The sequence below is a fragment of the Coffea eugenioides genome, chromosome 11 (assembly GCF_003713205.1).
Source record: "Coffea eugenioides isolate CCC68of chromosome 11, Ceug_1.0, whole genome shotgun sequence".
Taxonomy (NCBI): domain Eukaryota; kingdom Viridiplantae; phylum Streptophyta; class Magnoliopsida; order Gentianales; family Rubiaceae; genus Coffea; species Coffea eugenioides.
Genome location: NC_040045.1, coordinates 45213168 through 45226607, shown reverse-complemented (window position 1 = coordinate 45226607; position 13440 = coordinate 45213168). Strand labels below are relative to the sequence as shown.

Below are 13440 nucleotides of genomic sequence, written 5' to 3'. Positions count from 1 at the left end.
GGAGGATGTGAAAGAAACTATAAGTAGAACTTTTTGTGAAATTGGGCCGAGATTGGAAAAAGAAAAGAAGATTAACTTCTATGCAGACGCATGGCCTACATGCAAAGGCAAGACCGCTTTGCAAGTGTCTCTTAGCATCAAGTTTTGGGAAGACTGGCATAAAGAGAAATGGACTGGTAACAATTGGGCCTAAATCGTTGCAGTTTTTTTTCGTGGACATATTGGTGACAAAACATTTAGGATAAGACTAGACCAGAGTGACATCTCTAAAACCACACAGCGTTATTGGGCTGGAATTGTCATGGAAAATCTCTTGTGACACCATAAATGATACTTATCACCACCCCGCCCCCGCCCCATAAATGATCCCTACTCCGATTTTAACTTTTCATTTGATACATTGGAATGGCAGGAAAGGAAAGGCTTCATCCATTCCATTCCATTTCAGTGTTTGATATGAGTTATTTAAGTGAAAAAAAAAACCTTTCTTCCGATAATCCACTCATTTCAACTTTTTTCTGAAATCTCAAGAAAATAGCAATTAATTGATTTAGTTTGCAATGGGTGTTGGATAGGTGACCCAAATTAGGGGTGCGTTCGAGTCGAGTCGAGTTCGAGGTAAAATAACTAAGTTCGAGATCGAGGTCGAGCTCGTTGAACTTTTAGAATTTGACCTCGAGCTCGAACTCGATGTCAATTTACGTTACTTGAGCTCGAACACGAGTTCAAGTTTAATTAAATATAATCAATTTAAATTAATCTCAATCGAGTCTATTCGAGCTCAATCAAGCCTAATCAATCTTACGTAATAAAAATTAATATTTTACATATAATTTTAAATAAAGGATATTATTGACATTTCACAATAATAAAACTTAAAATATATATTATAAAAAACTCGATTAAACTCGTCGAGCTTTCGAGTGCCAAATATTGAAACTCGAGCTCGACTCGTTGCTTCTATCAAGCAGCTCGAACTCGGTCAAAACGAGCTCAAGGCGAGCTGCTGACCGAGTAGTTTAAGAGCTCGAGTCAAGTTACTCAGTCCAGCATCGGCCCTAATCCAAATTAAGCATTTAATTTGACTCGGGTGGAAAAATCAAACATTACCATGCTTATCTAGCACATGTACAATGTATTGGTATCTGGTTTATGTCCGTGCTTCCCTCATTTAAAGTTAACCCCCCAAAAAAGGAAAGTTTCAAATATGGTCATCCGTAATTGTGCCAATTACCCCATGCCATTTATCATTTCAACTTTTGCACACATATCATGAATCTAACAGTGATAGTATATATATTGTCAGTGTATATAAGATTTACTCTTACTAAAAGGATTAATCTTTTCTATACTGACAATATATATACTGTAAGAATTGGATGAATGATAACTATGCAAAATTTGAATTTGAAATTCAACTTTTACACACATGTCATGAATTCAACGGTGATAGTATTTACACGGTCAATATATATAAGATTTACTCTAACTAAATAACTTTAAGAATAGCATATAAAAACACAAGAGTAAATTTGTATTCATTAAAAGATGTGTCCCACAATCAAATCCCATTCATTAATGCTAAAATCAAACTTCCACGGGACATCAATTGCATGGACCAACCGTTCTAGCCAGACCAATGCATTGCTACTAGGGATGGCAACGGGGCGGGGTTGGGGCGGGGGAGCAATGCATTGCTACTAGGGATGGCAACGGGGCGGGGGACCCCTCCCCCGCCCCCCGCCCCCCGCCCCGTTGCCTATTATTTCCCTCCGTCCCTCGCCCCGTCCCCCGTTTCCTGCTCCCCCTGCCCCGCCCCGCACCGCCTTGCCCCGCTTCCCCCGCGGGGGCACCTGCGGGGTTAATAAAATTTTATTATATAATTTTATTATAATTAAATTTTAATAAATAATCAAGTACTAAAATATCAAAACATCACCAAATTATTATTCATTGTAATTTTACAATTGAAACTCATAAAAACAATCAAACAGAAGTTATTTGAATACAATCCAATATGATGAAATAAATATAACTAAAATAGTCAAGTTTTCACTTTTAGTACAAATGCAATCACTAATTCTTTATTGTGTTTGTGCTTTTTTTTTGAGAAAAAAGTGTTATTCTATTAAGTGTAATTAGAAATTTAGTATAAATGTATTAGTAAATTTAGTATAACTAATTAATAAATTCTATTAGTAGACATGCATAATTATTCATATAATTGATAATATCAATTATATTACATAAATAATATACATTATATAATACATCTAACTAATAATTATCATAAGTTTATAACTAATTAACTTACATATTATATATATTATATATATATATATTTTTTGTTTTGCGGGTGGCGGGGCGGGGGATGGGGCGGGAGTATACTCCCCCACCCCCGCCCCGTTTCTAAGCGGGGGGAAATAATTTCCCTCCGCCCCCGCCCCAACCCCCGCCCCGAGAGCCTGGGCACCCGCCCCCATTGCCATCCCTAATTGCTACCTCCACTCCAGTGAGGACTGAGCACCGAGGACCGAGGGCTGGGCTGCTGCATCACAAACGATACATCTATCTCTCTGTTAACGCCACCCGCCAACCAAATTATTGCCTCACTCAAAGTCAAACGTTAACTACCTCGAACCTCCGGTTCTCCGCCCCCAGAGCTCGTTCCAACTCCTCCACCTTAACATCTGCACACGTAAAAACCACCCTCTCCATTCCGCAAACACCACCAGACACGGCGTTGTGCACGCTTCCCCAATTGCATCCGCCGCCCTTGATAAGCTCACACGCTACCACCTCCTCCACCTTCTCCGGGTTGTATATATACACAAAACTCCCAGCTAAACAAATATTTATCGAAGAAATTCCAAAAGTTTCACTTTCAAGCTTCTCCACAAACAGACGAGGCATCTCTCCTGTTTCCATGCATCGATCGAAAGACCCGGAATTAGAATCGCAACCCACCTCCCATACCTTCACTTTCTCGACATTTTCGACGTCTCCGATCAAACCCACGAGAATCAAACGTTCCTTAACGCACCCGATGACCGAGTAAAAACAACGTTGATCTGGACGGAGATCGAATTGTTTGGACCAGTCGTTGGAATCTAAGTCAAACCAGTACGTCGCACCAGAATGTTTCTCCATGACAAAGAGTTTTTCGGGCGTGGCAGCCACGGAAAGCCATGTTGAAGCTGCGGAGTCCTTCAACCTCGCGGGCATGGAATCGCAGGTGCGCCAGCTCCGGTTCTTGATGCTGTATATTTCGACCGCGAGAGGGTCGTCTTCGAAGTCGCACGTGCCACCGGCGACGACAATTGAGTCACCAACTTTGGCGACGATTGGGTCGCCGCGCCACAGCAGTGGAGCATCCACGTGGTGCCACCTAAGATTCAACTTGTCGAAGGAGAAGGAGAGCTTTGAAGGGGACAACATATAGAGGAAATTGGAGTTGGACGATCGAAGGGCAGTGGCGTGTTTGATGGAGGCGGGCTGAGACATCTTAATCCACACGCGCGAACGAGGGTCGTAAGCACGGGTGGTGGTGGCGTAGGGGTGGCGAGTGGCTTGGGAGTGGATAATCAGCCAAGGTTTGGGCGGATTGCGGCTGAGGAGGGAGGAGTGAACAGCTTGGTTCCATGACTTTGACACGTGCAATGTCCGGATCAAGTCGATAAGTGGCACGCGTGATAGTATTTCCTCTAGCATGTCTCCATAAATTGGATCTTCCTCTTCTAACATTATTATTGGCATTGCCATTTTTTCACATGCAAGCTAGGCTAGCTTTGATGTGTTATGGCAAGAAAATGATAGGTGGTATGCTATATTATTTACGAGGCATGATGCTCAAGGCTGGGCACCATTTATAGGTGGACGATTGCGGTTTTTTTGCTCTTTTTTGGTCGCTTACTTAATGTGGTCTACAACATTTTTTCTTCTTGTCATATATGCACATTGAATATGGGACCCTACTGCCGTTGGCGGATTGCTTCAAATGTTTGCGGCCATTTCTTAGTCCAAAATTTTCTGGTCTACAGCATTCCAAACATTTTCGGATGGGACATTCCCAAAATTTCTAATGTGGACTACAGCTTTTTTAGTTGGATGCATGTTGCCCTACTGTGGTTGTGGGTAGGTATCAAATGTTTATGGTCATTTCTTAGTCCAAGAAGAAAATTGGACTTTGAAACGATATAAATCTTGCCTGAGATCGCACTAAATTTTTCATGAAATAATATGTAAAATTGTGTTAGTTGATCAGTTAATCTCCAATCATGTGCAGTGGAGTACACGATCTGCGGTAGGAAAGGCATATGATAGTCTCAAACTTTTTTGGCTAGCCCTGGTGGATCATACTTTGCTATGATGATCATGATTGAAATTATCCAAATTTTTAATTAAAAGAAAAGAGGATGGTTTGTTTTAAACTAAAGCTCCCTTTCCTCACTTTGGATGCTTACGGAGCCCCTTATTAAGTCTCACTTTTCAATTCTAACACGTATAATAACTCACATGAGGTCATTTAGATCAATCAATTCCTAGAACAGAACTTATTACACGTATTATGATTTGAAGAGTGAGATTTGGCAAGAGAGCTCCATAGAAGATCCAAAGTGTACTAATCGCCGGGAGGGGGGGGGTGTGGTGGTGGTTGGTTTTTGTAGTTTGTAGTGGCTTTTTCCTGCCCTTTGATGGAAGCAGTAAATTTGCTTTGCCTTGTGCTTCTTCTTTGCATTTTCCGCCCATAGCTTTGACAAATGACAGGCGCACTAGAAGGCCTCAAATTTTGCATACCTTGCAGAACAATTGCATCATGTTGAAGGCGCTTAATATTGTATCTTCAGGCGATTTTCGGAATAAGTTATGTAAATGTATGGTTTAGAGTTTAGACCAACTTTTTTTTTTTTTTTTTGTATATTTTTATGGTGTAAGCATGAAAGTTAGACCCAAAACCTCTCATCTACACTCCCTTCTGCCTCCTTCCTTTTTTTAACTTAGAATGTGTTATGATTTATGAACACGTATCAAAAGATTCAAGAAAATCAAGTCAGTTTACTGCTAATATCGGTAGTTATAACTACCCAAAAAAAATTGACTTTATGTCTTTATTGTTAGTTAAACTCAGCACGAACTCTTCAACAAATCAATAATAGTGTCCAATATATAATTTAGGGTCAAATAACAAATGTTCGATTTTATCCCTCTAATTTGCTAGCTGAACGCAAATGAGACGAAGTCACCAATTTAATCCACCTTCGATTATATCTGCCTCTCACAAAATTCTTTGCCATTGCACAGCGTCTGAAACGATGCAAAAGTTTTGGAATGTTAAATTGATCCAAGTATCTACTAAGAACATACAGAAACTCAGGGATCGCATGCTTGGGGTGGGCTGAAGAGAAAATGCAAAGCCATTTCAGCTTCTGCAAATTCAAGCCATCGAGCTTGAACGCCGACTTCCAGTACCATTTCTGTTGAAGCCATCAGGGCATTGACCTCTCTCGATAAAATATTAGCAAAAGGGGCGGTTTGTCTTTTAGCAATTTGTTTTTGATCCTATTTCACCATATTCTTCTTCCTTTTTTTTTAAAATGTTGTGAATCCTTCGAAAGAAATTTTCAGCGTAGCGCATTCTAGTTTCCAAGGCCAAAGAGGATATTCATTCGAGGATTTTTCTGTAGTTCTCCTTATACTATAAGTTTTGTAACTGTTTGAGATACTTGAAAGAAGGATTCTTTTCTAATTAGAGTCTCAATGTTGTCAATCTCGTAATTAAGGCACATGTATCACAGGATAAATACGTTAATCTCAACTTTTGCAAATCAGCAAAACAATTTGCTCCAATTGTTGTTTGAACACCCAAAAATTCCACCATTTCCAAAAGCTGGAAAAGAAAACGTCCATAGCCAAAACTTTCTGAAGCATACTAGCTTTTCTTTTTTCTTTCTTTTTTTTTTCCCGCTTTTATCTCTTCTCGTGAAGATAAGATTTCAGTCACTAGCTATCCGCTGAGTGGAGCGTGGATGATAGGATTAATCAGCAAATCTCATTCTTGACAGGATTAATCAACTTAAATGGCAAACAACAAAGCAATTAATGCACTCTTGTGCGAGCAGATAGAAGGAAAACTTGGCTGGTTATTGTTGTTGGCTATATCTACGTCTCATCTACCTTTATTAGATGCACCTACACCTTGTGCATCTGGTACACTCGGGTGATTTAACTCCTATTCAATGAAATATCTTAAAGTTGTGGGGTATACATGTGATTATTCAGTTGTGTAGTTGAAGACTTTGAGGTCGAAATGAGCAGGCGAGGCCAAGAGGAAAACCTCAAAAACTTGATAAAAATAGACCAAGGCAAATAATGATACAGTTTGCCATGATTAGCTATTCTGGCTGGAAGAAAATTACATAAATTATCCGAACATATCTCTTTGTAGCAAGGACGATCACAGACTTCTACTGAAAATTTTACTCATCTGGGTTCTTTTCCTCCCGTATGTTTGATACTGGGAAGAGAGAGTTTGTTTCTTTCCTAAAGTACTTTTGGACGTAGGCAGAGATATCAAAATTCGTTATTGAAGCAAATTATAATGCATAGGTTCTATTTGGATTCTCCACTTTTTTAAAAAAATAAAATTTTCATATACAATACTGCAGTAATATACAAACAAAAATAATTTCAAAAACACCACATCCATACGATATATTAAAAACAACTTCAAATATACAAAAAAAAATAAAATCTACACCACTTTCTTCTTCCATCTATCATCACTCCCATCACCCACCACCATCCCTTCCTCCCTTTCCCTCCCTCTTTCTCTTCCCTCTCTTTTTTTTCTCTTTCCTCTCCCTCCCTCTTTCTCCTTCCCTCCTCCCTTCGCCTTCCCCGCCGCACCTCACCTCTCCCTTTTGTCCTCAATCTAATCGAGGCCAGATCGAGGAAAGGAGAGGAAGAGAGAGGAGAGGCGGGGTGTAGCGAGAAATGGGAGGGGAAGGGAAGAGAAGGAGGAAAGAAAGGAAGAGTGAAAAGGAAGGAGAAGGAAGAGCAAGGGAGGAGGAGACAGAAAGAAGATGGTGGTGGTGATGGATAATGGTAATGGGTGTTAGTGTTAATTTTTAAAAAATATCTTAAAAATTTTTAAACTTTAAAAATATCTTAAAATATATTCCAAAAACACCACTAAAAACGTTTACAGTAAAAGTTTTTTATATACATTGTTACAGTGAAATATTTCAAAAATATCTCAAAAAATAGCTAATCCAAACAAAACCAATTAACCAAACATCTCAATTAGCCAATACGAGTTAGGCAAGAAATGCTTTACTACTATTCAAGGAAAAAAATTCCCACTCCCCTTTCTATTTCTTAAATTCCATTTCTCTCAACTTAAAAAATAAAAAAAATGAAAAAAATACTTTATTTCTATGTATATTGACGCCTTTACGGCTCGTTTTGTTAAAGGCAACATCACACTCGCTCAATGTCAGAGTCAGATAAGATTGTAAGGTTATGTCATTTCAAGAAAAGATTGTCCAGTTATTCTAAAAGAAAAATAATAGTAACTATGAAGTAAAACTTGACTGCGACTCTACTCTACCCTAACATACTATGGCCTGTTTGGCAAGTAAGTTTTTTATATATTTATTTAAAATTTTACTGTAATTTGCTGTAGAAGTTTTTAAAAAATTTTTAAAGTGTGTAAATTTTTGAATATTTTGAAGTGTATAGTTTAAAAACTTTAAGAAGTTTTTTGAGATTACTGTAGTTAAAATTTTTAAAAAACTTGTAACAGACAAATTTAGCAAAAAACTCAGGTGCCAAACAGGCCTATTTTAGATACGAACTGAGGCCTATTTAACGGACCTCTGACCTGAAGATAATATACTCTCATGCGCCCCAATTGAGATGTTTGGCTAATTGGCCTCCTGTGTAGGCCCAAAAAGCGGAAGCTCTCCAGCTGACAATTCACATTTGAAATTGTTTGAACCATTTTCACATGTGAGTGACAGAGTGGTGAGACCAATTCTTGCGTTTTAGACGAGCATTAGAAAGTCGTACCAAGTCATTTTCATTTTACGTTGATGCTATTGTTTTTAAGATGTGGGCTTCCAGATGTTGGGCCTCCAAGAGCATGGCTATTGCGCTTTGAAATGGGAACAGCTTCTCCGGAGTTCATCCGATTGAAAGAGAGAAGTGAAATCCAAAGTAATATTACTCTTCCCAAGGCCGGAAGATTTGGAAGCTTGGTTCAAGCTCCAATTTCCTTTCCATTTCCGTTTGAATTTGGAAAAAGTTTTTCTTGACAATTGCCTTTCCATTTCATTCGTGAAGATTCAGGATTTAGACAAGGCCTAGGCTCAACACTCAAGTGGCTATTTTCCAAGCCAGAACCCTGAAAAAGCACAACTGCAAACCCTTCTTTTTCTAGTCTGCCCCCTTTTTAAGTAACTAATTTCATCTCTATTGACCACAACAAATGGCCATTCATAACAAAAATGAGAATCCAATTTAATCCGATTCGTGTTCCATACATAAACCATTACAACAATTGCACTAGAAAAGATTGGAAATAAAGGAAGAAGAACTAGATCGAACTGATAAATGATTAGAGTTGACTATCTATGCCGCAGCACTGATGCACTCAATTGCCTGTTTGCATATGCCAGTCATGGTAGCTTCAGGTCCATAAACCTGCACCAAGAAATGAGAGTCAAATCAAATTACAGCATACTGTTAGGTTCTGTGGTGGTACGAACTTGTGTATTGTTCTTTTATGAATGCTTCAGTCTCATATCTGTATTTATACCTCAATTGGGATGCCAATTTCCTCTGCTAGAGCCCTCATCCTTGCAAGACCCCTCTGGTAATTTGGACCGCCCCTTCTCACATAAAGTTGCATTCTTGCAGCTTTGAGCTTTGATTCCTGTTATATGGATGCTTGAATTAGCATCATTCTGCTGATAGGATCAGAAAGATGTTACAAAAACTACGGAAAAGATTTCCAAACCTTCTCCTTCAGAGCTCGAATGATGCCATTAAATGTAGCAGCAACATCTGTGAAGTTTGCAATTCCACCACCTATTAAAAGGGCTCTCTTATGGCCATCAGGATTTGCAGTTGCACACTGTAAAACAAGTGATAATTAAACGATTGCAACATAGGGAACATAGTAATTGGATCTATTAAAAAAGAATGAATTATAACTAATGGATAATGTCCAGCTTGAAGCAACCACATTATGCTTACATCAATTACAACTCTAGCATACTGCAAAACCTCTTCCTCGTTAGGAGCACCGCTATATTCTGCATAGTTACCAAGCTCAGAAGCATAGCCAAGATCTCCAACCTAGTCAATGAAGACATGAGGATTCAGATAACCATCAAGAATAAGAAGGAAAAAAAAACTAGTGTTAGAAGTAGCAAGGATGAGAAACACACGGTATCGGCATAAATGACACTGGCACCGCCTCCAGCTACCATGGTCCAAATTCGTCCCATTGGATTCAAGACTGTGAACTTCAAAGATGCACTTGTCTGCAAGAAACCAGAATTTAATTGCTTGATGAACTAATGAAGAAAGCTTACACGTATATACCAAGTTTTAGCTGAATAAACACCAGCAAGTGCATTTCACCAGTACAAATGATTGAGAGACTCAATTGGACTCATTGATTGCATTTGAATGGTATTTGAAGCGTCTACAACTACCAGAACATTCCTACTCAACTAGTCAATTTGGCTAGATTTTCAAATCATTAGTGCAAAAAACACATACCTTTTCATCTAGCCCATGAATAAAACTTTCCGTAGCACTCATTACTCTTCCAAATGGCATTGGGAATTCAATATTTCCCCACCTGCAAGTGAAAATCACATTAGCACATTACAGAAATGCTCAAATTGTATCAAGCAATTGTATTAACATGAATTAAAATAGGGATGCTCAGTTAAAGAGGATTTGAGTACTTCTTGAAGTTCTTAAAGGCAGCAGTATCATCGAGCTCTCCTCTCATATCCAATGGATAAGGCTTTCCATCAACCAATGTGAAAGGATTCATCTCTAGGAATGTGAAGTCCAGATCTATAACATGGAACATTTGACAAATCAAATTAGGCATCAAATCATCATGGGTACATGAAAAGTACAATTGTTTTCTGAACTATCTAAAGCGCACCTATAAACAGTGAGTAAATCACTTTGATGAACTCCTCAATGACACTTTTAATCTGCCACATATAAGGAAATTGCATGTTCACAACTTTCAAATCTAAAACAATCACCCATAATGCTTACAGAAGAGAAGAGAATGTGATATTGTTCTAAAGCTAGAGTACACTAATAAAACATCTGCAACACCATACAGCTTTTACTTTGCAAAATCCATACATACAAAGAGGGGTTTGAATTAACAATCCACCAATAAGGACCCAATGATGTCAAAGGGATTACCTCCAATGGAAGGGTGGCAACAAGTGGCGCACATGTCTCTGATGTGAAGGCTACCCCTGTTGGCACAAAGATGGTCTTAACCTGGATATGTGAAATCATGCATCAATACTGTGCTATAAATTTCAAGATAAGGGTATAAAGACCAAAGATCTTGCACCACTTATACAGCTCACAACATAAGCACACTTCACATACCTTATCCCAGTTTTCTTCAATTTCAATTCCTCCACATTCTGAGAAGCTTAAGCTGCAACCTAGCCTCTCGGAAAGAATATTAAGGTAGAACTCCTCATTATGTGGAACAAATGGCTCAACAATGAATGTTGTGATAGGTCCTATGCAACCACCCATCTCAACCTGTTAATTTAATATTAAGTATACAAAAGTTAAACATACAAAATCCAGGTAAAAATTGAAGTGATAGGCGAGTAGAGGTAACTGTTATGTGACAGTAAAGGACAATAAGTGGCCAAAAGAAACAATATACATGTAAAGGACTATCTAAATTACCTCTTTGCCAAGGCGCTCTTTCACAAAAGCAGCAACTCCAGCCAGATCTAGGTTCAGAGCAACTAGCCCACTTTTACCTCGCTTTCCAAACAACATATCTGGTTTCACAACCAGTTTTGTTGAGGACAGCCAAGGTTCCTTTTCAATTAGCTCATTGAAATCGGTTGACTCGGTAACCTGAATCATAAAGGAAATATAGTGCTTTGATTTGGATCTTCATATAACTCGATCATCGGCACTATAACCAACCTCACAAATTTTAGAACACATCAGATGTTATGCATAGAAGCATGTCTACCCCCCAAAGCAAACATATAATTGCATCAAAGCTCTAAAAACTTATAGGAAAGTTGTCATTCCTGAAGTCTCTAAGTCCCTAATTTCCCCAAGCACCTCTATGAACTCCAAAAGAGGGTAAGAAGAGATTGTCAACATAACCATCTGCTAGGTGGAAACATTCATTTTTTTCCACCAAAAAATGAAAAAAAGAAACAGGGAAAAATGATGCTTTGATTTGAGCAGATTCGTGATTCTTTTTTCATAGTGGACTCAGCTTGAGATAGTTTGGTTTCATAAGGAAGGCAGGCTTAATTGAAAATTTGATGTATTCCAAGTTATTCCTCTTGCTTACCAACTAATCAACAAACTAACAATTTAAGCAATTTATCTAATTATGCAATTAAACACATATACATGTATAAATGGGTATGGTGACGAATATGAACACAAACATGATACTAGGCTCAATATTCCCTCAGCATCTGTCCAATTAGATTGCTTTGAACGCAAATTCCAAAATGCAGCACTAATTTAAATCTTTGGAAGATAAAACTGAATGAAGCTACTAAAGTTTAGACCGTGTATCCGTATAAGCCAGATGCCCCACTTGGTTTGCTACTTTTCTATCCTTGAAAAAAAATTGAAAGCTTCTCCAAGACAAGTATCATAAATATCATATCTTTATTCTATTACAATAATAATGAAAGTGAGCAAATCATTACGCTTTTTGTTTTTTAAGATGGCAACCAACAGCTTCCCAGAAAACAATAGAGATTCGAGTACTATAAGAAAAAGGTGCTTACTTGGGCAGATTTAATGGCCAATTCATTACCAGAGAGCCTCTTGAAGTGCTCCTTCAACAATCTCTTGGAATCATACTCTCTGATCTTCTTGCGTGCCATTTCTTCTCAACCTATCCTCCACCAAAAAAGGGAGAAAAAAAAGACCATTCATCCGTTAAATTCTGCAGCCTAGATCCAAAAATACCCAAACCCAGATCACAATGCAAAATTTTCAGACCAGATACGAAAAAAAGAACAGATCTGCCGTCGAAAAGCACCACAAGTATAATCCTGAACACATTTCAATAAATCCCAATTCAAATAAAGTTTGAATCTTTACCGTTGAAAGAGAACCCAAGAAAGTTTCAGCAAATTTTAGTGCTCAGAGAGAGTTGAAACTACTGATATCTTGGAAGAATGATGGTTCTATTTATAGATGAATGGTTACAGGTAGGTGGGATTTTTTTTTTGGGAGTAATTGATTTTTAATTGGAAAAAATGGAAAGTGCAGCTTTATATTTTCGCGGGAAGTAAGTGAACATAGGCAAGTATGAAAGGCAGGCAGCTACCTCTGCCTGCCTACCGAATCAGGTGGTCCACGGACTGGTTGTTAGGCATTAATGAGTACAATTAATAGTCTATTGGTAGTCTATCAAAAAATGCAATAATACAGAATTTGGTAGAATAGCAATTGAGTAAATACGCAGGTTTATTTACGAAATTCTTGTGACTTCATAAGAAGATGAAAGAAAAATACGCAGGTTAACAGGGTAGTGCGAGAGTTTAAACTGCACAAATTTTTTTTTAAAAATAGAAATGGAAGCATTCGAATCCAATACATATCATTTACTGTCCATCTTATGAATCATTCAATTCATTCCTCTTCCAAATTAATTTAATTAATTGGGCTACTAATTCCTTTGATAGGAGGAAAAAAAAATGAACCTAGTCACCATATTGAGGACATTCCTAAGTTATGATAATTTTTCGAAAGAGTTCTTGAATAGAAAAAAGTTTAAAAATTTAATTAACAAATGAATGTTTTTAAATAACACATCCTGATGGGTTTTTCATATATATATATATATATATATATCCATAAAGTCAAAAAAATGCATTCTAATTTCTGCGCATGTGTCTTTTTAAACAAAAAATATTGCATTTTACCAATTGTGTTTTTCATCCTCACTTTTTTTTAAAGGTCCCATTTTTTGAGAATTCATTTCCATGATGGCACTAAATTGAAGTTAAAAAAATAATTCTCTACAACAACAGCAACTAGTTAACACGAGCTATTGTTAAAAATGGGTTCTAATATGGAATCACAATAAATGATAGCTCTGAAGCATGCGACAACCACGCTACCATCTTACTGATAAATAGGAATGTTTTATTTTTTGTAAAT

General features: G+C 37.8%; 2 protein-coding genes across 2 annotated transcripts; both read right to left on the bottom strand.

Moving 5' to 3' along the window:
• Positions 1-2447: 2447 nt before the first annotated feature.
• LOC113753183 (F-box/kelch-repeat protein At1g23390) lies at positions 2448-3853 on the bottom strand. The gene has a single exon (XM_027297283.1). The coding sequence runs from the start codon at positions 3760-3762 to the stop codon at positions 2620-2622; it is 1143 nt and encodes a 380-aa protein (XP_027153084.1). The 5' UTR covers positions 3763-3853; the 3' UTR covers positions 2448-2619.
• Positions 3854-8369: 4516 nt separating this feature from the next.
• LOC113751817 (ATP-citrate synthase alpha chain protein 1) lies at positions 8370-12485 on the bottom strand. Its single transcript, XM_027295968.1, has 13 exons — positions 12376-12485; positions 12057-12166; positions 10975-11151; positions 10660-10821; positions 10465-10545; positions 10190-10241; positions 9981-10095; positions 9790-9871; positions 9453-9548; positions 9259-9360; positions 9020-9136; positions 8819-8935; positions 8370-8703 (listed from the first exon to the last, which is right to left on the bottom strand). Exons 2-13 carry the CDS (start codon positions 12153-12155, stop codon positions 8632-8634), a joined length of 1272 nt encoding a protein of 423 aa, XP_027151769.1. The 5' UTR covers positions 12156-12166; positions 12376-12485; the 3' UTR covers positions 8370-8631.
• Between the last annotated feature and the right edge of the window lie 955 nt (positions 12486-13440).